Source organism: Zalophus californianus, chromosome 11 (genome assembly GCF_009762305.2).
Source record: "Zalophus californianus isolate mZalCal1 chromosome 11, mZalCal1.pri.v2, whole genome shotgun sequence".
In the NCBI taxonomy this organism is placed as follows: domain Eukaryota; kingdom Metazoa; phylum Chordata; class Mammalia; order Carnivora; family Otariidae; genus Zalophus; species Zalophus californianus.
In genome coordinates this window covers 103,569,190-103,594,057 of record NC_045605.1, presented here as the reverse complement: position 1 = coordinate 103,594,057, position 24,868 = coordinate 103,569,190, and the positions used below count along the sequence as shown (strand labels likewise).

The window sequence follows — 24,868 nt, the reverse complement described above, 5'->3', positions numbered from 1 at the left end:
CCGATCCTCTGCAGCCCTCAAGGTCCCCGAGGGCTGCCTGGGGCCTCTGCCCTGCGCCCACCATCTCCTGCCTACTTTCTGTACAGTGGCCATCGGGTTTTCCGGTGTGTAAAGGTCCCGCACACCCTCTGCTCCCTGCAGTGAAACGTCTCCAGTCCGTGGGACCTTGTGTTCCTTCCCCACGACTCCTCGTGCTGCTCATTAGTCCTCGATTTGGTGATTTTTTGATTAATAAGTCCCTCCCCAACCGGCCTGCAGGATCCACCTCAGGAGGGACATGTTTGTCTCATTTGGCTCCTAGAACAGGGTCTGGCAGGCGCAGGGGCGGTGAAGGGCCCTGGGTCCCTCCCGGGGGGATGGGGGCGGGGGAACAGCCTGGGCCACACGGTCTCTGTGTGCTTCTGGGCAAGCCCCTTTTCTCTCCCTGAGAAATGGCATCGGTGTGCCTTTCGAGTCCCGCCAAGGGGCAGCACGGCTTCACTGGCAGGCCCGCTGGTTCTGGGGTCCCCCAGGAGCTGCTTACTGCAGAGGCTCGATGAGCGTACAGAGTCCTGCAGCAGGCAGGTGCTCCTCTTGTGTTCGTCCTTGGTCTTTCCCCTTCGGGGTCTGGGCTCAGGGACAGCCTCTCGGCTGGATGTCTGCCTTCCGCAGCGAAAGCATACCCCTAACACCCCAGCTCACTCCCGCGGGCCTCCCCCAGTAAGCCAGGAGCCAGCTCCAGTACTCCCCCCTCCACACTTGCTCTGGGCTTCCTCCCCTTATTTCCACAGTCCTGGAGGGGGAAGCATTTTGAGCTCACTCCACAGCCGCAGATGCTGAGGCCCTGACCGAGGTGGTGGGTTATCACGCCACCAGGCTGCAAACGCTGGAGCTGGGGGTAGGGCCAGGCTGTGTAGACAGCATCACGCCCCCAGCACTCTTACTATTCTTCTACCCAAAGACAGGGTCCCCTGCTCTCCTGCTACCCACGCTGGGGAACCCAGAACTTTCTCAGAGCCCCTCTGCAGAACCCAGCAGACCCATGTTCCTGCCTATCCTCATAAGCACGGGTCTGTGGGCGGCCCCGGAGTCTGGCTGGGCTGCTGACCGCCTGCTTCCTGTCGTCACAGCAGGGCCCCTGGTGTGGACTCCTTGGAGAAAGGAGAGAAAGGGCCTGGGAGGCTGGCTTGGGTAGGGGGAGCTGCAGGTACCGTATCTGTGCCGTCAGCCAGCTCCCTGTGGCCCCAGCAAAGAGCAGCGAAGATGCAGGAGTGGATGGGCCTGGGGCAGTGATGTATGTGTGCACACAGTGTGTGTGTGTGTGTGCCTGTGCGTATCCGTGTAGGTACGTAGCCAGGTCTCTAGGCTCACCTCCTCCCATCCCCTTTACACAGCTGTCAGAGAATTTTCTAGCACTTACATCAGCCCTCATCACTCCCCTGCTCAGAATCTCTGGGGCTGCCCACGGCCTCGGAACAAAGCCACGAGTCCCTCCTCAGCCACCCTACCTACCCACAGGGCAGCCATCGCCCCTGCCAGGCCACCAGCAGCACCTCCCAGGCCATGGCCCCTGCCCCCATACCCCGCACACCTGCCCCCCACAGTCCCCACCCTCACTCACCCTGGGGCATAGGGAGCCTTGGGCTCGGCCTTGATGGGGGGCCCAGAGCCCCCCAGGAAGGGCTTGGGAGCACTGGCCATAGCATTGTTGTTGCAGTTGAGCGCGGCGCTGTAGCTCGGGGCGGGGAGGGAGCCGTGGCGCCCCGGGGAGGGTCCGCCCCCAGGGGGACTCAGGTGGTGGCCCCCGCTGGAGCCCGGGATCGCTGGCGGCCCGTGGGGGTAGGAGGCTGCACTGGCTGGAGCCGAGATGTCAGGGAAGCAGCTGTGGAGAAAGGAAGCAGCTCAGCGCCAGCCAGGACCCCAGCCCTTCCCCAGGCCCCCACATGCCGGGGGCAGCGTGGAGTCAGCGGATGGGAAGAGACGGGGGAGCAGCTTGCAGACTGGGGCTGCAGCACACCTCCCAGGTGAAAGGTGGAGGCCAGGGGCGTGGGGGCGGGGCCACTCACAGGTCAGAGGCGTCCTCCTTGCTGATGTACTCCTCCAGGATGCTCGTGTCTATGTTAGAGGGCTCCAGGGCACCGTTGATGTCGTGGCCTGCAGGGGAGGGGCAGATGTGAGCTACCCCTAGGCCTCTGGGCCCTGCCCTGCAGCTCTCCCCAGGCCGGGCCCTCCAAAACATATGCCCCCAGGCTCCTCCCCATCTGCGTATCCGTGTCCCGGGAGAGTCCTTCAGTGCCCATCACCTGATGCCCCTCCAGGGGGCATCACACTGATGATGCTTCCCTCGACTGCCAGCCTGCCCGGAGTCTCTGAGGAGGGGAGGAGCCCAGAGCGCAGATCGGGGACAGACAAGCCATTTCCTATGACATGAGCAAGTCCTTCCTCTTGTCTGCAAAATGGGGTCATCGTTCCAAAGCCTTACGGGGGGCTGGGAAGAGTAACTGAGGTACTTTACTGAACTGAGTGCCCAGTGGATGCCCACCACCCTTGAATGCTGGACCCAGACTTGATGACTCTGTCCTGCGCTGCCTCCCTCCAGACGGCCCAGCTGCTGGGCACCCAGGAACACGATGCCGGGCTGGGCTGGAATCACACGTCCTGGGGTGGTGGGGCCGTGCAGCCAGGGGAGCCTCCTGCACCCCAGGCCCCAGCTGCAGATGGAGAGGGAGTGGGGAATGGAATCAGAAGCGCCCGGCTCAGCCTGCTGCGTAGCTCGTCGCCCCCATGACGGGGGCTGGGGTGCCCATCCCTGGTGTTCCAGAGAAGGAAACGGGCCCAGAGAGGTAAGGGCTTGCCTGGCCTCACAGCAGGGAATGATGGCGGCCTGAGGTCTGCTCCTCCACCACCCTCTCCTGGGCCCTCCCTGCTGGCCCTAGCCCCACAAAGGGGAGGGGCTCACAAAAAAGGAGCCCAGTGCTCTTGGGCATAAGCAGGGGAGGAGAGGGGGAGGCGCTGGCCCTTCCCCTCCCAGGGTCACCTTGCAGGGGGGAGCGGGAGAGCGGGGTGATAAGGGGGCTGACGCATCTCCTGCGTCAGCCCCGATAATGGAGGACGGCCCTACCCGCACTGCTGACCTGGGCTGACCAGCCCCACTGAGGCAGGAGGTCCCCCTCCCACAGGCCCCTGGAGCCGTGAGCCTGGGGTCTGCACCTCATGCCTTCTCCCGGGCGAGCCCTGGGAACAGCTCAGGAAGATCCAGGAACAAATCCTGCCTTGCCTACTGCCCGCTGTGTGACCTTGAGCAGGTCACATACCCTCTCTGAGCCTCAGTCTCCTCATTAGTAAAATGGGGACATGAACAGCTAACACTTTACAGGGTTGACTATGAAACAAGTTAAGGTACGTAAGGCGCCCCGCATATAACGGGTGCTCAGCAAACAGAGTGGATGTCCTCACTTCACAGACCCAGAGCCCTGGGGTCCCCAGGAGCCCCTGGCCCAGGCCCCTCCCTGGCCCCAGCCGGCATTTCAAGAATGCTGAGCCCCGCTTAGGTGATTAATGAGTGGCTAAGCCCTCCTAGGAGTCACGCGCTGCCTGGGACAGGCCCTCCTGCTGGCCCCCACCCCTGGCTCACCCAGCCGGGAACCAGGGACACCCACCGAGCACTGCCAGTGGCCATGCAGGGCCCAGTGTGGCCAGGACGAGAGAAGCTTCTCAAGCTGGGAATGACCAGCCTGCACATCAAGGTTCTAGGATTCCCGTCTACGCCCTGGCCCCCACCCCGTCCTTCCCTGTTACCCAAAGATCCCATTTATTGAATGCCTACTGTATGCCAGGCACTCTGGGAGCCGAAGACGTTAACAATCATAGGAGTTTGTTATACACAAGGCATCCCGCGGGTTCTGCACGTGCAGTGTGACACTTAACCCTAGTCGGGAATGGTGGTAACAAGAGGACAATGATAGGGGCGGCAGCTCCGGCGGACCGAGCGCCTGCCTACCGGGCCCCGCCACTATTCTCAGGGCTTTACAGGAGGATCGCCCAATTATTAGCATCATCCCCCTTATTCAGAGAGGTTAAGTCTCTTGCCCAAGGCAACACAGCGAGGGCGATTCAAACCCGGGCACAGGGGCCTGACTCCAAGGGGGAAGGTGTGATTGGTGGTGGATGAGACTTCCTGGCCATTCTGGGCTGCCCCACCTTATGGGCTGGCAGGGGGGAGGGGGCTTCCTCAGGGGGTAGGGAGGGAGGGAGCACTGGAGCATTACCCCCCCACCCCCCCACCCCCCGCCCTGGCTGCTGATGTTGCAGGTTTTTGAGACTGAACTTGGAATCTACAGTGAATGATGGGGTGATGGAGTCATGGTGTTGCTATTTATAATAGGCCAGGCCCCCTCCTCCCCTCCTCCCCCTCCTCTGGCCAGGAGCACTCCTAATCACCCCTAATCCTCCTGCCCACCTCCCTTGGGATAGGGGGGCCTCAGGCTGAGGCATCCTGGGAGACCCTAACGAGAACCAGATGTGGTTGAGGGGAGGAGAGACCCTCCCGTGCCAGGGGCCGGGAGGACGGGAGGACAGAGGAGGGAGGAGGGAACCACTGGGGGGGGTGGGGGAGAAATCAAAGGTTTGGGGAGTTGGTGGGCCTCCTGAGGAACCCTGAGCCCACATCTTCTCCTTCTCTGGGACCCCACAAGGCCTGCCGGACGTTCTCCCCACACGGCTCAGCCGAAAGTGTCCAGCCACCAGGCAAATGCCACCAGACTGCCCCAGAAATCATACTGGAAACTTCTAATCAAACATTCGGGAGGACAGGGTGGGGGTGGGGGCTTGCCAGAGCGCAGAGATTCCTGAGGCTGGGGCAGAGCCCCCAGGAACCCTGGAGGAAGGCATCAGCACATTTTGGGGGGCCCCTCTCCCCAACTGTTCCCAGAAAGAGCTCTGGAACATCCTTGAGCCAACAACAGATACCGGCCAGGCAGGAAGCTAAACGTGTCTCCTGCTGAGCCTCAAGATCTCCCTGGGAGTTGGGGAGGCTGCCCAAGGTCCCACAGTCAGAAAGTGGCAACACCAGTATCCCCGCTTGCCCCCTCCTCAAACCCTTCCACAACTTCCCACTGCTGAGGATAACCAGAGCCCTCCTGGAGGTCCACAGTGGTCCCCCTACCTGCCTCCTCCAGCCTCCTCTCCTAACCAGTTCCCTCCCCGCACCTCTCTCGGTCCTAGGGCCCTCGCACATGCTGTTCCCTCTGCTGGAGGAAGCCCATTCCCATTCACTGGGCTTACATGTAAGTTTCTCCAAGACGCGCCCTCTGACTCCCATTCCCGTGACTGGCAGCCTCCTTTCTCATCCAGCTCCTTACTCGGCTGCCCAGCACAGCCCTCACAGGTGGGCGGAGGGTCTGTCCCCTGCCCACCCGCTGCCCATAGCTCACTCACCGAGTGGTCACCCTGTGCCCACACTCTATATGGCTCACATTTAACTCCCATAACAACCCTACAGGAGAGGTGGTTTCCTTGTTCTCCGTTTTACAGATGAGGAAGCAGGCTCAGAAAGGATAAATGCCTTGCCCAAAGTTTACAGGGGTTGGACCCGGGATATGAGCCCGGCCCTGTTCTGCCTCTCTGGGATATAAGCATCTAAGCATAGAGTAGGCACACAATTAATGTTCATGGAATGAATGAGCAAAGTGGCATGCAGGACACTAGAACCAGGCCTGCCTGGGTCTGGGGACCTCCACCCGGTCGTGTTATGGTCAGGGTCCAGGGCTAGACAGGGCCCCTCCAGGTACCGCCTCTGCCCTGCTGAGCTACGCGCCCCAGCTGCTCCTCATTAATTAGGACCTTTATTACCTGCTTCTAACAGGAGCCAGACACTGCCCTGCCCCCTGGCAGGCTGGGATAGGGGCTATGGAGAGGAAGCCCCCTCCTCTCTTCTCTCCTCCTCGCTTTAAGGCCACTCGGCTGGGCAGAAGAAGAACCGAGGGGATACGAGCCAGGTGCAGGATGAGGGCGGGTGGGGGCCCAGGTGGTCCTCCACCCTGGACCCCTCCCTTCCCCCTCCTCATGCTCATGACCACCCCCCGACCAGCTGTGGCCGCTGGCTGAGTCTGAGCCATTGTCCCAGGGAACGGGGGGGAGGGTGGGGACACGGCACAGTGGGAGGCTTGTGCCCTGCCCACACCTCCCCCCCCACCCGTCAATGGGGCACTTGTCAATTCATGTCCCAAACATGGCGGAAATCCCGTCGGCCACGTGGCTGTGGGCAGGGGAGGCCAGGGCCTAAGGATGCTGGCCAGGCCTAGCTGATCAGAACCTGGGGCTGACAGGGCCCAAGCCTGTTCCCCGCATTCTGCCCTGAGTGTCCACCCCAGGCGTCTGAATCTGAGGGCACCCCGGCTCCAGGCCATGGCTGGGAGCCAGGATGGTAGGGGTTCAGGGGACTGCCCACCCTAGCACCCCCATGATGCCCTCAGGGACTCCTAGGGTCAAAGAGGCCTAGCAGCTAATGTGGGCCCCCCTTCAATGCTATGCCACCCTTGGCAAGTGACCTGCCCTCCCTGCGCCTCCGCTTCCTTCTCTGTCGAGGGAAGCAGGGATCCCTGCATCACGGAGTGGTCCCGAGTCTTCAACAAGAGGGTAGGAAAGCTCCTCACTCCCCAGAGGCCATTCCTCAAATAACATTCATCGCTGTTTCCTTCTCTCTTGGGGCTCCCCTCTCCTCTCCTGCCCAGGCTCTGCCCCTCTCGCCCATGCCTCTCCACCTGTTGCGTATCTGCTCCAGAAAGCCTCTGAGGGGGCCTCCGACCTTCTCCCGAGTCCCTCTGACACATGATCGGTACCATACTGTTATTCTGGCACATACACAGCGGAGTCCAGCCTCCAGGCCTTGGCTATAGCCCCCCCCCCCCCACTACCCCGGTGGGTAAGCCTGTGACTGCCTCCCTGCTCTGGAAGCCCCTCCTCGATCTCCTCCCTCGAGCGGGCCCCCAGTGCTGTCACTTCTTTCCTAACATGGCCTGAGCTAATCGACGCGCTCCAAACTAGTTCACTCTGGGACAGGGCACAGTAGGCTCTCACCTCCTTCGGCTTGAACTTTCCATCTTTATTAATACGATCTGTGATTAATGTAGTAACTGCTAGCGGTCCCCGCTTCAGGCTTCAACCTGTGACCAGACCCTCTCACTCAAAATGCCTTCCGGTCAGACGCTTGATTTTGCAAGCTATCCTTTGCATCTCTGCATCAAGTCTCCAGTTAGCTGGGGGCTGAATGACAAGGATATGGCTCCTAGGTCACTGCCATCAGGCCCTTAAATCTGAGCCGTGGTTGCCTTTATTTGCCAAAAATGCAAAAGAACCCCCATCTCCTCCAGGGGACCTGGAATCTTTGGCCACCCGTGAGCTGTAGCTATGTCCCGCCCCCAGACCCCACACAGCTACCACCCCGTCCTCGGGTCGACACAGGCTGAAGTCAGAGCCCCAAGAGGCTCCCAAGCCAGGTCCAACAGAACTGAGCCCAGAAGCTGCAACGTGTTCTGTGGGGAACCCACACTAGTCCCCAGGGATCTTCAGTTTGCTCTGGGGGGCCCCCCGCCCTGATGCTACAGGGGCCAAGTGAGCTCCTACCCGACGGCCCCATCTCCGTCATACAGGGACCAAGCCAGGCAGGCTGGGGAAGGCCCTCCCCACAGGGGCAGAGTAGAGACCCCGCAGCTTGGGGTGGGGGCGGGTCTCTACCAGGGTTACCCATGTCTATCTGTATTCACACACCAGCATGTCCCCCCAGCACACACACACGTGTGTACACAAGGGCACACTCCCACTGACAAACACACGCTCATGTACGTACACGTACACACACACACACACACACACACACAGTGGCATCCCCTTCCCACGCGGACACACACGTGTGCTCATTCATTCAAACAATTACTGAGCGTATGCCATGCGTCAGGCACAACGCTTGGCTCTGGAGCTGTAGTAATGAACAAAACAAAACCTCCTGCCCACGAGGAGCTGACCTTCTGGAGGCAGAGTCAGATGACAAGATAGAGGAGTAAAAATCCATAGCATTTCAGAAGGTAACAAAGGCTACGGGGAAAATAAAGCAGAGAGAGGGGCGGGGGTGGCAGGAGAGTCAGGACGAGTTGCCGTTTTAAATAGGACAGTCAGGGAGGGCCTCACTGAGACGAGATGGGAAGGTGGTGAGCCACAGGGATATCTGGGAAGAGCATTCCAGGCAGCGGGGAGCCAGTGCAAAGGCCCTGAGGCATGAGCATGCCTGTGCTTCTTCCCATGTCGGCACCCCTCCCAGACTCGAACGCTCGGTGCACACAAATGCTCACTGACCCAACGGCAGGCCCAGGCCAACAGCCCTCCCGATCGGGTCTGGCTGGAGCCAGATCCAAAAGAGCCAAGACAGTGCCGCAGAACCCCGGCTACCCCTACCCCAGGCCGCAGACCCCACAGGGGAAAACCACAGAGGGAGAAGAGAGCTCAGGGACTGAGATGGTGAAGAGGAGAGCGAGGGAGGGCCCCGAGGGAGGAAGGGTCCCGAAACTCCAGAGAGGGACAGAGGCTGTGGTTGTCCCATCTGAGAGCTGGAGGGACCCAGGTCGGAGGCAGGCAGCGCTTTCTCACTGATGCAGCCTGGAGACAGGCAGAGGACGGGATGCCCTGGGGACTCCATAGGCCAGGCCAGTGGAGCCTCTGGACCCAGCTGCCCGCCCCCCACCAAGCCAGGCTTTTCTCCTTCCCTCCCCTCCCCCTCCAGGCCTTGGTACTCCAGGGGTCTCACTGCTCACATCACGCGGCACACAGCCTTGAGCCTCTGAGGGAGGGCTCTGAGGCCCAGAGAGGTCAAGGGGCTGAATGGAAGTCACCCAGCCCAGCCATCCGTGGTGGCTCGGGACCCTCAGCACTCGAGGGGCCCCCTCCCTGCCCCACTCTAGGCTGGCACCCAACTGTGACAGGGGCCCCAGGGGCCCACTGCGGCCCTGCTGTGGCAGCCCTGAGTGAGGCGGACACATCACCTTCCTCTCCTGCCTCAGCACCGCCCTCTTGGAAATGAGACACCCCTATACTTGCACAGAGCCCCGGGACTCCCAGGAGGCAACTTATGCAAAACGCTCTGGCCTGGGTGCGGCAGGCAAAGACAAAGGACAGTCAGCCCCTTCCTCCTGCCACCAGCCCCCCCACCCAGGCCCAAGTTCCCCATCCCTGAGGGGCAGGGTGGGGCCCCAGCTGGAGGCAGCAGGAACCAGGAGCAGGCATCAGGACCCCGCGGGGGGGCCAGCCCTCCAGGATGCTGGGTCCCTGCCTGCAGAGTGCATCCCATAAAGCTGCGGGGTACCCCCATCCTTGGCATAAGCAGCCCAGAGAGGGTGAGGGGCTTTCCCAAAGCACACAGCGCTGGCCACAGGCCCCAGCCCAAGGTGGGGCACTGACCTACCCCGTGGATCAATACATCCTCGAAGTGGGGGGCATAATACCTGCCCTGAGCCAGGTGAACGAGGCTGTGCAAGCCCCGTGGGACAATAATCACCATCCAGGCTGCCGTTTCTGGGGCGTTACCACACCGGGCACTGTACCAGGCCTCAGAACACCCAGTTTACCCAATCCCCGCAGAAACCCTGAGAACTGGGTCCTGGGGCTGCAACTGTATTCCCATTTTAAGGATGAGAATGTGGAGGCACAAAGAAGTGCAGAGATCTGCCCAGGAGAGGGACCGTGGGCAGGCAGCCGAACTCACGCTCTGGGGAGTGCATAAGGCCATGACATATCCGACAGCTGCCCCCCAACCCAGGGGCTACCCATACCCAGTGGCAGCAGGGGCTGAAGACTTTCATAGGGGAGAGGAGCCCCCCCCCCATACACACAGCCAGGCTGTGAGGGAAACTGAGGCCCAAGACAGGGGGCCATGAGGAGGAAGACGGCGGGTAGGAAGGGCAGACAGCCTGGGTAGGGCAGGGCCACCCCGCCCCCGTTAATGATCCAGTTAATGATTTCTGCTCCCCTTCTTATCAGAGGGCAAAGTCCAAGGGTAGCAGCCAATCAGCAGCCTTGCTGGGCTGTTTGTTACCCAGCAGCCTCAGCTGCCAGGGCCCCCCCAGTCCTATAAGCCCTTGAGAGTTAGAGAGTGGGGGCCAGGTCCCCAGGAGGAGGCCATTCTGCCCAGAGCGACCTACTTGTCTTTCCCCCAAACACCCTGCTTGGCCCTGCCTAAGACCCCAAGGGGCCCTCTGCCAAGGCCCCCAGACTCAGGAGAGGCCCTGAGGCAAGCAGGTGGGAGACAGCCTTCTCCTCCCCAGCCCCCCCCCCCCCTGCACTAACCCCAGGCCCTCCCAGAGAGATGACTTCCTCGGGTGCACCCCCCACCCCACCTTTGTTCACACAGCCATTGTTGCCTCCAATGACCCTGAGAATGTTTCCTGCCCCCACCCCAGCCCCACGCCACCCTGTGCCCTGTGCTGGGTGTTGGGAACATGGGGATGAGTCAGACCCTGCACTACTATTTCCCCTCCAGCTGGACTCAGGACCTGGGGAGGAAGGGCTGGGACAGCACTCCTCCAGAAGGCACCCCATCTCATCTTCTCGACAGTGAGGGGTCCAGCTGCCTCCCCCATCCACCCTTCCACCATCCTTGGTGCACCATAGACGGGTAGACAGGCTGACATGGGGCACAGGGCCGTGCGATCACACACCCCAACTCAGCCCCAGACTCCTGTCCCAGGTGGGCATCCTCTCCCCAAAATCATCAGGTGGCCTCCCCCTGCGGCCTTCTCCTGCCCTCTGGAGGCAGACAGGCTGGTCCCCACCGGAAGGCCACCCTTCCTCCCCCAAGGCCCTGGTGGCGGAGGAAAGAGCTGGGGGCTTGGCAGCTCTGGCTAATGCTGGCTAAGTCCCTTCTCTCGGAGTCTTGGCCCCTGGAAAAGGGGGCCAGTGCCGGCCCCTACCTCAAGTGGCTTTCAAATCAGGATCCCGGTGCTCTGGGGGCTGTGGGGAGCCCCGCCGCCCCCACCCCCTGCCATGAGTTTGCCTTTCTTTGGTGCCTAAAAAGAACCTCACTGGAAGCCCCTGGTCTGGTCTAATCCACCTGCCTACCCCAGGAGGGGAAATGAGGCCAAAGAAGGGAAGTCACCGGCCCAAGCCACCCATCAGGTCTGTAAGGAGTAAACGCCCTGGTGGGGCTCTAGAGGCCAAGTGGAGGTCCCCCCACCTCTCAGTGGCCTTTTCAGCACCTGCTGGAAGCCCAGTTCCCCTAGGTCTCCAAGGCTTCCTCCCCAGCACCTGCTTTCTTTGGGGAGGAGGTGGGCACTGCTCGCCCAAGCCCCAGGTGCCCCTGGAACCAGGGGGTCAGCACCCTCCACCTTCAATGCTCTAAAACGGCCCTCCTGCCAAGGGCTGGGAGACGAGGCTCATCAGATCTGAAGGCATCAGTAAGACCTCTGCCACCCCTTCCTGTCTTGCAGGTAAGGAAAAGGGGTCCAGAAAGGGTGAGAGCTCAGCACAGGGTCACAAAAGTCTCAGCGGCAGGGTCCGAGCCTGTACCAGAACCTCTAAGGTTCTGTCGGACTCCCCTGATGTCGTCTTGCCCCCGTCCCTGACCAGGCTCTGGGAATCCAAGGTCCCAGCCAACCAAGATGCTGAGGAGTATACCTGCCACCACGACCCTGTTACCTGCCGGGAGCCAGGGCATCCTGCCTGGAGGGTCCCCTCTCTGCAGGCCCTGTGCCCGCCGATCCAGGCGGCCGGAGCCTCCTTCTAGGGGATTAGCAGGGCGGTCACGGGGGCCCGGCTGTACCAGCCTCGAGGGGGCCGCCCCGTCCCAGCCTCCCACCCGAGGCCCAAAGCGCCTTAGCCCCGAGCCCACCACCCTGGGGTGGGGCACAGCCTGGCCCACTGCACAGGGCAGGACCCAGGACATAGGCAGGGTGTTCCTAGAGAGTGGGCCATGGCAGACAAGGGGTCTCGATCCGCCCCTGCCCTTCAGCAAAGGCTTTTTCCATCTCCGGCCCAGAGCTGAAAGCACGGACCCTGCCCATGTCCCCACTGTCCACAGGGAGTGAACAAGGCCACGTGAGGACCAGACTAAGAACTCAGGTTCCAGCCCCAAGTGCGAGAGTTCAGGAACAACATAGCCACGTGCACAACACTCACTTGCTTTCACACTTGCACTCACGCGCACACGGAGGCCTGGCCCTGAGGTCTCCCCCACACCACTGCATACCCGCTCCCCGCCAGGGTCCCCCCTCCCACGTGGCCCCCGAGACTCCTGGCCCTCAGCACCGGCGCACCTTCCCGCTCATCTCAGGCTCTGGGAACACTTCTCCAGTCCCTGGCTCCCTCCACCCGCCTCAGCGGGCAGCACCCCCCCCCCCACTCCCCACAGACATTCTTGAGTCTCCTCTTATCTCTCTGGAGGGAGCAGCACAGCCTCCCCGCCAGGCCAGCCGCATGGCTGAGCTGTGGCGTCAGCCCCCACCCCCCACCCACGGCCAGGAGGGAAAGTTTGGCTCAGGAGATGGGGAGCCTGAGCGGGCCAGGCCCACCGCTCTGCCTGGGGTGCAGGGTCCTGGGGGAGGACGCATGGGGACTTCTGCAGGAAGCAAGGGGCCTGGCCCATGGCCGTCCTTGGTATCTAGTGGGCTCAGGGCACCCCCAAAACAGTACCCTTTCCCTCCTCCCCAGGGGCCCCCGGCCCCCATAAGGCCCCTTGAGGGTTCATAAAGGATGAACAGTGTCTAGGGAGAACCCCAGCGCCTGGGACTAATGGGGGGGACTGCCTAGGACCCTCCAATGGCCCAACTGCCTCGGGATCAACCATTTAATCTAGTCCAAGCCTGATTTCTTGGGGTCTGGGTCTGCTGGGGTGTCCAGAATCCTGAAGTGAGGAGGCCTGAGGCTAGGAGATGCCCTTACCCATGCAGCAAGCAGGAGTGGACAAAGGCTGCCCCCGCCCCCCACCCCAAGTCACAGAAACAGAGACACTGAGGCAAAGGAAGGCCTTCCTCTCTCCCTCCTGGACTCCAAAGGTATCTGGGTGCTAGGCTTGAAACTTGGGCCATGATCCACCACCCTGTAGCCCAACAGCCCCAGCACAGTGGTGTCCCGCGGACCGCCCCATCCCTAGGGGCAGGTTCACGCTGAGGAGTAGTAGGCTGTGGGCTTAGGGGCTGGGGAGAGAGGGTGGGGACAGAGGCTTGACTACCCAGGTTGGTGGAGAGGAGCACAGGAGGGGCCAGAGGGGCTGGCGAGATGTTCCAGTGAGGGTCTGAGAAGCCAAATGGGCTGGGAGATGTCAGCCTGCACCTCTGCCCCCCCTTCCCACACTCTGTCCCATTCCTCCAGCGTCCAGCACCCTGGAGGAGGGGGAAAGACCTGGAGGAGGGGCAGAGGCTACCCAGGAAAAGGGGAGGGCGGTCTGGGTAGATATAGGAGCTGACCTCCAAAACCACAGAGGGTGTGTTGGGGGGTGGGGGGCAGCGGTAGAAGAAAACATTATAGATTGTGTGTAGATGTCTAGATCCCCACGCTGGGAAGGGTCCTCTCAGGATTGAGGTGAGGGGGGTGAGGTCACTCCAGGGCTCGGGGGCAACAATCAGAGGAGGCAGAGCTCCAGGGACAGGTGTGGGTGGAACAGCCCCGAGGAGCCTCCGAGGGCTGGCAGGATGCAGTTCACCACTTTGGGAGGGTCTCAGAGTGCGGAGGTGGCTGGCAGCAGGGATGCCGACTTCGACTTCGAGAAGGTTCTAGCCCAGGGAAAGCCTTTCAGTGTGGGGGGGAGTCCAGCCCATGGAGGAATGCTGGGGAGGGGTTCCAAGCCCTGAGTAAGGGAGGGGTAGCTGCTTCGAGGGGAATTTCAGCCTTGGGGGAGGGAGCAGCTTTGCAGAAAGTGGGTGACAGTCTTGAAGGGGGTCCTAGTCTCAGAGAAGCACAATGGGGAGGTCTCAGCTCCTAGGAGTCAGGCTGGGGGTAGGGTGTCCACCTGAAAAGGACACAGGGGCCTGAGTCTCTAGGCAGGGGGCCCGACCTCTGGAAGGCATGCTGGAGGGCTGGGGTGCCAGCCTAAGAGGCATGGAAGATCCTAGAAGGCATGCTGGGGTCCAGGCCTCAAAGGGGGTCCGGAAGTCTGGGTCTGTATGAGGTTCCAGGGAAGCACAGCGGAGGGTCCCCAAACTCGGGAAGTGCACTAGGGGTGGGAGGTGTCAGACTTTAGAGGGGACTGCAGGTCCTGGAAGGCATGAAGGAGGACCAAGCCTGGGAGGGGACACAGCTCCAACAAAGTTGTGTGCTGGGGGGACCGGGAGGGGGTGCCCAACTTTGGTAGAGGTGGGCAGTAACCTCCAGGAGACTCCCAGCCCTGGGAGCCAGCCCGGAGGGCCCCCCCTCCCCGCCCCGCCGCCCAGAGGAAGCATTCTGGGGGGTCCCAGCGTGGTCGAAGCAGAGTTGGGGATCCCGGTGTCCGGGGAGATCGGCTGGGGGTTCCCAGCACGAAGAGGGGGTCACCGCCCTTCCCCCCCAATCGCCCCCCCCCCCCCCCCCGCCGGCGCCCCGCTCCCGGCTGGCCCGCGGTCCCTCACCTTCGAAGAAGCGCTGCAGCGCCTCCGTCTCGTCCACCACCTCCATGTCCGGCCTGCCCGGCGCGCGCTCCGCCGCGGCCCCGCTACAGCCCGGCCCGGGGGCGCGGCATCGCCGGCGCGGCCCGCGCGACAGTCCCGGCACGGCTCCCGCTACGGTCCCGCCCGGCCCGCCGGCGCGCTCGCCCCTCGCGCGGCCCTGGCCCGGCCCCCCGCCCGCCCCCCGCGCCCCGCCCGCCGCACCCGGCGCCCCCTGCCGGCCTGGCCCGCGCTGCAGCCCAGCGGCGGGCGGGCCGCGCGGCCCCTCCAGGCGGCGCTGGGCGCGGGGTGACTTCCCGGGGCGGGGGGGTGGGGTGGGGGGCGTCCCCCCGCAGTCCTCGCCCTCCCCTTGGGCACGGGACGTTAACAGGCTTCTGAATCTTAGCTTCTCGGGCCAAACCTCAGAAGACACCCCCCCATTTCTTCCCCTGCCCCGCCCCCCGACCTCAGCAAGAATAGCACCCACGTCTGGTGAAGAGACAGTCGCACTGAGGACTTTACGGTGTCGCCTCATCTAACCCTGGCAGGTGTCCCACCGAGGACACACTACTATGTGCATTTTGCAGAGGAGGACCCCGGCTCAGGCTCAGTGATGAGCAGTCCTGTCGGAGGGAGCGCTGTCCCGTAGAACTTTTCCTGGTGACCGGAATGTTCTCTGGGTGACTGGGTGATCTAGTAGGGCACCCACTAGCCACACGTGGCTATCGAGCACTAGAAATGTGGCCGGTGAGGCTGAGGAACTGACTTTTCAGTTTTATTTTATTTTCAGTAGCTCAAGCGCCAATAGCCATGTGCCGCTGCGGTAGTGGACGTCCCAGGTCTGAGGCTTTCAAGGTAATTGGGGTCCAAGCCGCATTCAGAGCCCGATCCCGGCTGACCTGGAAAAGCAGTGTCTCGTTCCTGTTTCCCTGTGTGGGAGCGTGAGGCCTGCAGGTTCCACCTCCTGTCCTAGCGTGTGTGTGCAGGATAAACCCACCATCCCCGTCCCTCTGTCTCTATCTTGGCAGCGCCTCCTTGTCTCTCTTTTGCCCGACTGCGCTGCCTCTGTCCCCAGTGATGGCCTCTAGAACCTCCCAAACCACTCTTTTTTTTTTTTTAAGATTTTATTTATTTGAGAGAGAGAGAGAGCACGAGCTGAAGGGGAGGGGCGGAGAGAGAGGGAGAAGCAGGCTTCCCGCAGAGCAGGGAGCCCGATGCGGGGCTCGACCCCAGGACCCCGGGATCATGACCCGAGCCGAAGGCAGACGCTTAACAGACTGAGCCACCCAGGCGTCCCGCTTTTAAACATTTTTTTAAAAGATTTTCTTTATTTGAGAGAGGAGTGAGCACGAGAGCGAGAGAGCACGAGTTGGGGGAGGGGCAGAACGAGAGGAGAAGCAGACTCTCCAGCTGAGCAGGGAGCCCCGATCCCAGGACCCCAGGGCCCCAGGATCAGGACCTGAGCTGAAGGCAGACGCCCAACTGACTGAGCCACCCAGGCGCCCCTCAAATCACTCTTTTTAAATGTCACTCAGATCATGTCATTCCTTTTTGAAAACCAGTAGTTGCCCATCATGTTCAAAACAATATCTAATCCTCTTGTTCTGGTCTCTGAGGCCTTCTGTGAGCTGCCCCTGCCCGTACCACTGACCTCAGCTCCTCCTTTTCTCTTCATTGCTCCCTAAGTCACAGCCCCCAAGGCCTCCTTGCCCTCCCTCAAGCATGCCAGGCGCATCTGCCACATGCTGTTCCATCTGTCTACAATGCTTGACCCCGCATGATGGTTCCACCTCACTCATCACCTCTCCGACCACCCTGCCTGAAGCAATTCCCCCTACCTGCCCTTCTTTCTCACCACATAAAAGATTTGTACTTGGGGCGCCTGGGTGGCTCAGTCGTTAAGTGTCTGCCTTCGGCTCAGGTCATGATCCCGGGGTCCTGGGATCGAGCCCCGCAACGGGCTCCCTGCTCGGCGGGAAGCCTGCTTCTCCCTCTCCCACTCCCCCTGCTTGTGTTCCCTCTCTCGCTGTGTCTCTCTCTGCCAAATAAATCTTAAAAAAAAAAAAGATTTTTACTTAGTCTTTGTGATTATCCTTCTCGCTCTAGATCCGAAGCTCTGTGAGGGTAAGAGATTTTTCTCGCTTGGTCATTGCCGCAGCTTCAACAGCAAGAACACTAGCTGGGATGCCATACGTGCTCAGTAAATATACGTGGAATGAATGGACAATAGCATCTTCACACCTCAGAATCCTAGATCTCTGAGACTTTGGAAGCAGAGAATTCTGGAATCTCTGACCCAGCGAATCATCTCACTACGGAGTGGTGCTGCTCACAGCCGCTCGGGATCCTCCGATACAGCAAGTCAGAGCTGGAAAACTGATCCCACCCGACCACTGTTTGACAGATGATGGGACTGGGACTGAGACCGCGAGGCCGGGAGGGGCAGGAGGACCACCGGCCGACCGAGATCGCAGCCCCACCAGCCCAGAGCGTGCCGCGCTGCCCGCCAGTGGCCCCCCGGAGGAGCGTGCGGGGGGGGCGAGCGGGCTGCTGGGGGGCACGGGGGTGAGAGCCGGCGAGGCTGCGCCCACCCAGGCAGCCCTCCCCTTCCTCAGCGGCCAGCTGTGGGGGAGGGGCGGCCGGTGCCTGAGCCCCAGATGTGGCCCAGTCAGCAGGCCCGTGGTGGCCCACGGAGGAGGGTCAATGCCACGACAGTTCTGGGGCTGGGGGAGGGGGCGCCCAGGCCGGCGGGCACCTCACAATGAGGTTCTGTCCCTCCGGGGGCCGCTCTCCGAGCCTTTGCTCCCAGATATATAGAATGGGATTTTGCTGGAGGCCCCAGCTGTGTGTGCTGCCGGTGCCCCCCCCTGCCGCCCGCAGGGGCCGGGCTGAGAAGGGGGGAGAGGGCCACACTGAGACGCCTATTCTTTTCCAGCTGATACACCCCAGAGGTTTTTTTTGCCCTCCGCAGCCTCCCTTAAGACAATTGTTATTCTCTGCTCTGCCCCCTCCCCCACCGGGTCAGGCCTGCCTGTGGACAAAGTAGACACCCGCCTACGCCATGTGATTTTTTTTTAAATGAATTTATTTTAGGAGTTGCCCGGGACCAGCTGGAAAACTAGCTCCTTTCTAAGCCTCCACCTGCCCACAGGTCTTTCCACCATATTCCACATGGTGCTGAAATGTCCACCATTTGAGGGCCATCGTGATGAGCTAAGCATTGTCCTTGTATGGGTCATCAAAGGAGTGGGATGTGCATATTTTGTCCCCAACACCCCAACTCCTCAAGTTGGATCATTAAGCCTCTGGGGTGGCCTTGAACTTGGATGGGGTGGGATGGGGCTTCCGGTTCATCCTGTGGGAGCTGGCCTGGCTGAGGGGTTCTGGCCCTACCATCTCCCCTGATTCCCCTCGGCCACTGAGCAAAGGAGCAACTGGCCCAGGGGTTCCCATCTCTGGGCTGGGGGAGAGGAGTGGCTAAAGTCCCAGACTCCGGGGCTCAGCCAAAAGTTGGTGCTGCCACCCCCAAAGCCCATAATGAAGTTGGGGCCCAAGCCTCTCTGGGACAGGGCGACGACAGCGAGGGCTGGTAAGGGAGCCCGAGGGAAACTTGCATAACCAGCACTATGAGGGAGCCATCCATAGAGAGGGGCCCCATCTGTACCCCGTCCCCACCAAGCCCTAATGAGTGAGCAGCCGACATGTCATTCCTGGTCCTGCAGACACGTAGCTGTTCCTGTGGTCATCTCAGCCATCCTCCAGGGCCTGCCCTCGGGTCCTTGGAGGACTCATCTGTAAATCAGTCTATTATTCCCGCCTCTCTGAGCAGGTAGAATGTCAGGGAAGTGATCAATAAATCCTGCTTTCTTCTGTTCCAGGACAGTTCCTGGTGCTCAGCTCCGGCCGGTGAGTGATGGCAGGGCCAGCAGGAGGCAGAGCTGGGGAGAGGGCGGAAGGGACTGAGGGTGACCGGGCTGGAGGCCAGGCCAGGAGAGGGTGGGGCTCATCAGCCAGCCAGAGGGCCAGGCCTCCCTGCCGCGGGACTGCCGACCCCCCATGGGCTCATACAGCCCTGGCACCTGCCCCTCTTTGCAGAGGAAGGGAGGAAGGCCCAAGGGGTGGTAAGTGGGAGCCCAGCGTCAGTGAGTCTGGGGGTGCGGGCTTCCCCGGACTGGGGTGAGAGGGGCGGGGGGAGCCCTGCACGACAACCTCCCTCCCACCTCCCTCCCAGCTGAGGTGGACAGGGCGGTCCACAGGGCCTGCATGGAGATGGGAGGCCCAGCGCTGCTCCAGCCCTTCCCGGAACTGCCCCTTGCGAGAGCCCTGCCCCACACAGTCTGACTGTGTGACCTTGGGCAAGTCACAGCACCTCTCTGGCCCCAGGCTTCTTCTGCTTCTGCTCCATTCATCGGACAGGACAGTTTGCAAACTCAGTGAGACTGAGTTTCTGAGGAAGAACCTCAGAAAACCATAAAATGATAGGATGGAGGCCAGAGTCCTCAGCTAGGAGGCCCGGATTCTGGTCTTACATCTGTCCCCACAGCCGGAGTCACCTTAAGCAGGTCTTTGCCCTCATGGAGCCTCTTCTGTTCAAAGAGGCTGGGGGTGAAGCCAGGCACTGGTCTGTCGCCTTCCCCCAAACTCCACCAAGTAGGGTCCCTCCGGGCTTGGGGGTGGTGGTGAGAGGGTGGGCAGTGTGGGGAAGGGGAAGGTCAAGGTCAGGTCAACGCTTGGTTGGCTCAGTGCCTGGGCTCGCTCTGCAGGCACCCTGGGACTGGCTGGAGGAACAGCGCCACCTGCTGTACGGGGCCGGGGGTGGGGCAGGCCAGGCCTGGGGCTCCAGGAGGCCCAACAAAATGTCTGCTCACCCAAGGCCTGCAGCCAGCTGCCCCCCAGGCCTCACGGTCCTGGAGCCTGCATGCGCTGGGGTTCCTGGGGTGGCCTGGCTGGGCCTGGCCAGCTATTCTGCACCCTCCTAAAGAAGCACTCGGCAAAGGTTTCCAGCGGCCCTCACATTTCAGGGCTACCCTGCTGGAGGGGGGGTTTACTGGAGTCCTTCCCCCTCTGCTCTAGTTCTCGGTATTGGGTATCGGGAAAGGGGGGAACTGTCAGACCAGCCTGGTACCCCACATGCTGGCTCTGTGGTCTTGGGCAGCTTACTTACCCTCTCTGTGCCCCAGACCCTTCAGGGAGGAGAAAAGCGGCTGACAAGCCCGTCTTTCAAGGCCCTGATGAGGTCATGAAAGTGGATCCCGCACCCCCCGCCCCCACCTGTACATCTTTCACGGGGGCAGGACTCAACAAGGGACTGCCCCCATTTGTGTGGGGCTCTGAGGGTCTTCTGGTCCCTCACTGTGACTCTGAGTGTGGTCCTAGACCAGGGCATCGACAGCAGCGGGAGCCAGGCTCAGAGGGCACCCCCCCCCCGCCGCCACTGACCTCAGCCGCGGGGCCCCGCCAGCCCATCGTCCCCTGCTGGGAAGAGAGGTCACTCAAGGCAGCGTGCTTCTACATCCAGTTTATACACAGCTCTATACAATATACAGAAACCTTTATATACAGATATATTTATAGAATAAGCTATATTAATTTGTCTCTCCTTTTTACAGCAATATTAGTTTGGATCTTTCATACAGTAAGTACAAAAAGTCGTGGGCGAATGGCACGGACAGTGCATGAGTGTCTCTGGGGCCCAGCTGCTCGCCACCGATTGCATATGGAGGTCACCCAGGCCCCTGGGAGAACAGGCCAGCGCACGGCTGGGAAAGTTTGTGCTGCGGTCTGGGGGAGCGAGTGGGGGTGGGTCTGAGCCTAGCTGGGCTGAGGGGGGTGGCTCAGACCCCCCAAAGTGTGGTGTGGGGAGGAAGGGAGAGATGCGCAGCAGGCCCACTCCTTCAGGGATGTGGGGGGCAGGGGGCGGGTTCGGGGCGGGCTGACCCTGGGGCATCCAGGGCTGAGTCCGAGCCTGCCCCAGCCCCAAGTCTGTAACCCTGCGCGGCTGCAGCCTTGGGGGTGGGGAGTCTGTCCCTGATGGCTCAGTCCTGGGCATGGGTAGGTACCACGCCCCCTTAGAGGTCCCAGGGCCCACCCTAGCAGAGGAAGAATTAAAAGGCCAGACACCAAGTCTCGCCCAGCAATTGGCTGAGGTGCTTGTTGGAACTTTACTCTGATTTACGATTTGTTTTTTTTAAACTCTTAAGAGCCACTGATTCTATCTTGCTTCTGCCGGGCCCAGGCTCTGCCAGCAGCGGGCCCCTCAGCAGGGGCGTCCTGGAGTCTTGTTGGGGGGGGTGCTTGTCAGAGAGGGAGGTAGGCCCAGCTCCCCACTCTCTGTCTCCATCTGTCAGGGTGGGCAGGGGACCCAGAGCAGCATCCGGGCCAGTCCCAGCTGTGTGGGCCGGAGGTCAGGACACAGGCCCCAGATACCAGTGATCATGAGATTGGGGGGGGGGCGGGTTTCTTGGTCAGGGGAGTCTAGCAGCCCCGGAGAGGCCATGGAGGGGCCAGCGTGTGGGGGGGGTCTGCCTCCAAGACGAAGGCACAAGCGGGCGGTCAGCGCCTGGGCACACAGCAGTTTTCCAGACCCGGGGTCAGGGCAGCAGGAAGGACACGGGGGATGGCGACATCTGAAACTGAGCTCGCCCTATGCATCCCTCCCGCACAGGCCCCCATCCTAGTCTAGGTTCTCGGTGGGCTGGGAGGGGCAGCAAGCAGGCAGGGCAGGTCGGGTGGGCTGGGAGCCCCAGCAGCCCCTTCCCTCCGGAGCGGCGCACACTCATGCACATGCACAAACACGACCCACGCCAGCATGCACACCTTCCCCGGCCAGCTTTCCCGGGCCGGGCCAGGGTGGGGGGCGTTCTCCGACTCCCCCTTGCTTCCCCAACCCAGCAGGGAAGGAACCCCCCAAACGTGGGCTGTGGAGGCCTCCAGCTGAACGGGGAAGGCCCCAGAGCCCCTGGCCCTCCTTCTCCCCCTTTAGCCCGGTCCCACAATGCACCACTCTTGGCTCCAGGTCCTGCCAACAGGACATCGAGGGTGGGGGGGGGGGGGGAAGAAAGCCCTGCTGCTAGGACAGAGCTCAGGCCGGTGAGGAGGGGGCGCTGAGGGGAACGGAGGTGTGTTTGGTTTCAGATCCCAGGGCCTGAGGCTGCCTAGGCGTGGGGGCGAGGTGATATAAAGGGGTTACATGGGGCCCTCAAAGGAAGGGGGATTTGGGTGCCCTCCTTCCCAGGGCACTGACCCTGCAGCCAGGGGTGGTCACACCTGTGACTTCTGCCCTTTGAGTGGCCAGGATCCCCGGGGGTAGAAGGCAAGCCGGGAAGTAATGGGCAGATGGGTCAGGCCAGGGTACCTCGGACCCATTGCCAGAGGGATCATCATGAGGGGCACCAAGCAGAGAAGGGGTAGTCTCGACCCCACTCTCCTCCAGGCCCCCTGCAGGCCCCGTGGCTGCCTTGGGCTCTGTGGAGACGGGCCCCCTCCCCTCCCTGCTCGAACCCATGATGGGGCAGGGTGGGGTGGGGGTGCTTGCAAGCCCAGGAAACACCCTGAGCCCAGCCCAGCAGCATCTGTAAACATACACAGCACTGCGGGCCATCTTGGTGTGGGGTCACCCCAGGGGGCTGGCCAGCAGGCACCAGATCTGGGGGGTGGCCAGGGCAGATGCCAGCCTGGACCACAGATGTGAGTATGTGGGGAGAGAGCCGCTCTCCATCTCGGCCCCGGGAGAGCAGCCGGAGGGCAGTGATGGGGAGTTGCCAGACCCACGGGCCCCTGTCCTGTGGGGCACAGTGAGGCTGGGAGGGCGGAGTGCTGCCCTGCCCACCTGACAGGCTGCCCCAGGCTCCTCCCTGCTTCACACTCCTCCCCCATCTAGAGGACCTGGATCCCGCCCCGCCCCGGTGGCCCTAAGCTGAGGTAGGGCTGCAGACCCCCAGCTCAGCAGCAGTGCCCCATGCCTGAGGCTAAACTGGCCCCTGCGGCGGGGGGGGGGGGGGGGGGGGACTCTCCTCAAAGCGGTTTGGCCCTGGGGGCAGCCACCAGGAGCCCGAGGGGCCACCTGCTCTCCCCCCTCCCCCCTGACCCGGGCCTCAGCCGGCAGTCACTCTTGGGGTGCTAGCGTGCCGAGATGACCAGGTCGTCCTGCTTGGCGGGGCTGGCCCCGTGGCCGGTGGGGGTAGAAGTCCGGATCTTGTCCACTGCCAGGCACTCCTGGCTGCTGAGACCCGTGGGTGTCAGGTCCATGAGCTCGCCCGAGGAGCTGAGCGGGAAGGAGGGCGAGAGCGAGATGCCCGAGGAGGGGTCCGCTGAGCCGGCGAAGCGCCTCGGGGGCTTGGGCACCAGGTTGGGCTCAAACTGGGCGCGGAGCAGGATCTCTTGCTGGCTGGGGGACTTGGGGCCCTCGGCATAGTCGCTGGTGGGGCTCTCGGGCACCACCATGCAGTAGAGGTCCTGGAAGGAGCTGCTCTTACTGTCGAGGTTGAAGAGGCTGTCGATGAACTCCGCGAACTCCAGCACCTGAGGGCTGGGCGAGTCCCCCAGGCGCCCGTTGTGCAGGGCCAGCTCTGCTCCGGCGGCCACCCCGCCGCCGCCGCCGCCGCCGCCACCGCCGCCCTCCTCCTCGTCCTCGGTGGCGGCCGCACTGGGGGGCCGCTCGGGGGTGATGCCCCCGCTGCCCGGGGCCGCCTCCAGGGGCTGCGTGTCCTGGGAGTGTTTGGACAGGCTGTCGGCCCCCAGCAGCTCGGTGCGCGAGCTCAGGGACGGGTTCTCCTCGGGGATGGCGGGGTCGATGTAGAAGAGGTGGCCCTCGTCCCGCTCCAGCACAGCGTGGAGGCTGGGTGAGCCCCGGATGCTGCGGAAGCCCGACGAGCGGCGGGAGTCGAAGCTGTAGAGGGACTCGGTGTCGGACAGGCTCTCCATGGTGGCCAGGGGCGCCCGCCGGGCCTGCAGCTCGGCCGCCAGCCGCTCCTGGGTGGAAAGCAGCAGCAGCTCCACGGGGTCCTGGCGGGCCACTGCCACCGCCGCCGCTGGCGTCAGCAGCCGCCCCTCTGAAAAGCCCTCCAGGCTCATCTCAGACTGGGACTTGCTCCTACAGAGGGCAGGGCAGGGGGGCGCGAGACTCAGGAGGGGCAGGGACACCGGGGTGCGGGGGGCTCCCCCTCCTGGGCTGCAGGGAACTTGGGGAAGGGGGGAGGGGAGAGTTAATTTAGCGGTTGCTCAACAGGGTGGGGCAGGGAGGCTTATTTTGAAAAAAACAACTCACAAGAACCCAAGACAGAAGGCAAAAGGGGCTGATGTTGTGCGTGGGGGCACCGAAGGCCTAAGGCCCCGCTGGGAGCCCTGGGGTGCCCAGAGCGCTGCCCCAGTCACTCGTGAGGCAATGGTGGGAGGGGAGAGCGGGGAGGGGGAGGGAGAAAGGGAGAGAGCACTGCCCACAGCTGCCCCCACTGGTTCTCTCGCACCGTCAGGGCCAGGGCCCCTTCTGCATGGGGGGGGGGCGGCAGCGGCCGGGACCACACACTGGGGTTCCTCCCCCCTCTGCCATGGGTTAGACCCTCTGCTGGACGGACAGGGGAGAGGCGGGAGTGCGGGGGGGGGGGAGGGGGCCCAGCAGTTCCTCCGCGCAGATGTGGTCAATGCAGCGGCCACAGGCAATGCACAAATGGTGGGGAGAGATGTCCAGGTGTCCCCACCAAGGGCCTGGAAGCGGCGACCACCCTTCTGCGCAGCCTCCTGGCCAGATCTGTGACCTGGCCCCGAAGGGTCCCAGAAGGGCAGGAAGATTCCTCCCCCCGCCAAAAGGAGCCACCCTTTCAGAGCCAACCCCTGTAAGAGTGTGTGTGAATACTGAGCGTGTGCGGGACTGGGGGCACGCACGCAAGGCCCTGTTATGTGTGCAGTGTGCATACCAGGCTGGCTGCACGTGTCTACGTGTCCGGACACAGGTGCGTTCACACACTCACGTGCACGGGGGCCCATCCTCACAACCCTTTTGTATGTGCGGCTCGGCCTCTGTCTTGTTGTGCACCCTGTACGGGAGTATGTCTGTGTGGGGGCCCTCCGTGCACTTAAGAGCTACTGCTCGTGAGCACGTATGTGTACGCGCTACGAATACTTGTGTGCGTATGTGTAAGCGCACGGGTCTCCATCTGTGTGGGCTAAACGGCTCTCAGTGAATCTTTGTGCTTGTGGCCCCGGGTCTGTGCATCCCTAGGTGACCACCATCCCACGTGGGCTTTAGTGATGGCAAGCTAGGGGGGCCAGGGGAGCAGGCCAGGAGATCCTGGAGA

General features: G+C 62.4%; 2 protein-coding genes across 6 annotated transcripts in view; both read right to left on the bottom strand.

Moving 5' to 3' along the window:
• Positions 1–14,707, bottom strand: part of MYRF (myelin regulatory factor) — a 33,635-nt gene extending 18,928 nt beyond the window's left edge. The window contains 3 exon segments of the mRNA XM_027580706.2: positions 1,601–1,861; positions 2,046–2,133; positions 14,562–14,707. Of these exon segments, the coding sequence (XP_027436507.2) occupies positions 1,601–1,861; positions 2,046–2,133; positions 14,562–14,607 (395 nt within the window). The 5' untranslated portion in view covers positions 14,608–14,707.
• Positions 14,708–20,086: 5,379 nt separating this feature from the next.
• DAGLA (diacylglycerol lipase alpha) overlaps positions 20,087–24,868 on the bottom strand; it is a 62,536-nt gene continuing 57,754 nt past the window's right edge. For 4 of the 5 annotated variants that reach the window (XM_027581212.1, XM_027581210.1, XM_027581211.2 and 1 more), the window contains one exon: positions 22,695–23,667. In XM_027581212.1, the coding sequence (XP_027437013.1) occupies positions 22,695–23,667 (973 nt within the window). Of the gene's footprint in view, positions 23,668–24,868 lie in introns of all 5 variants that reach the window. The other variant, XM_027581209.2, reaches the window with a different exon arrangement.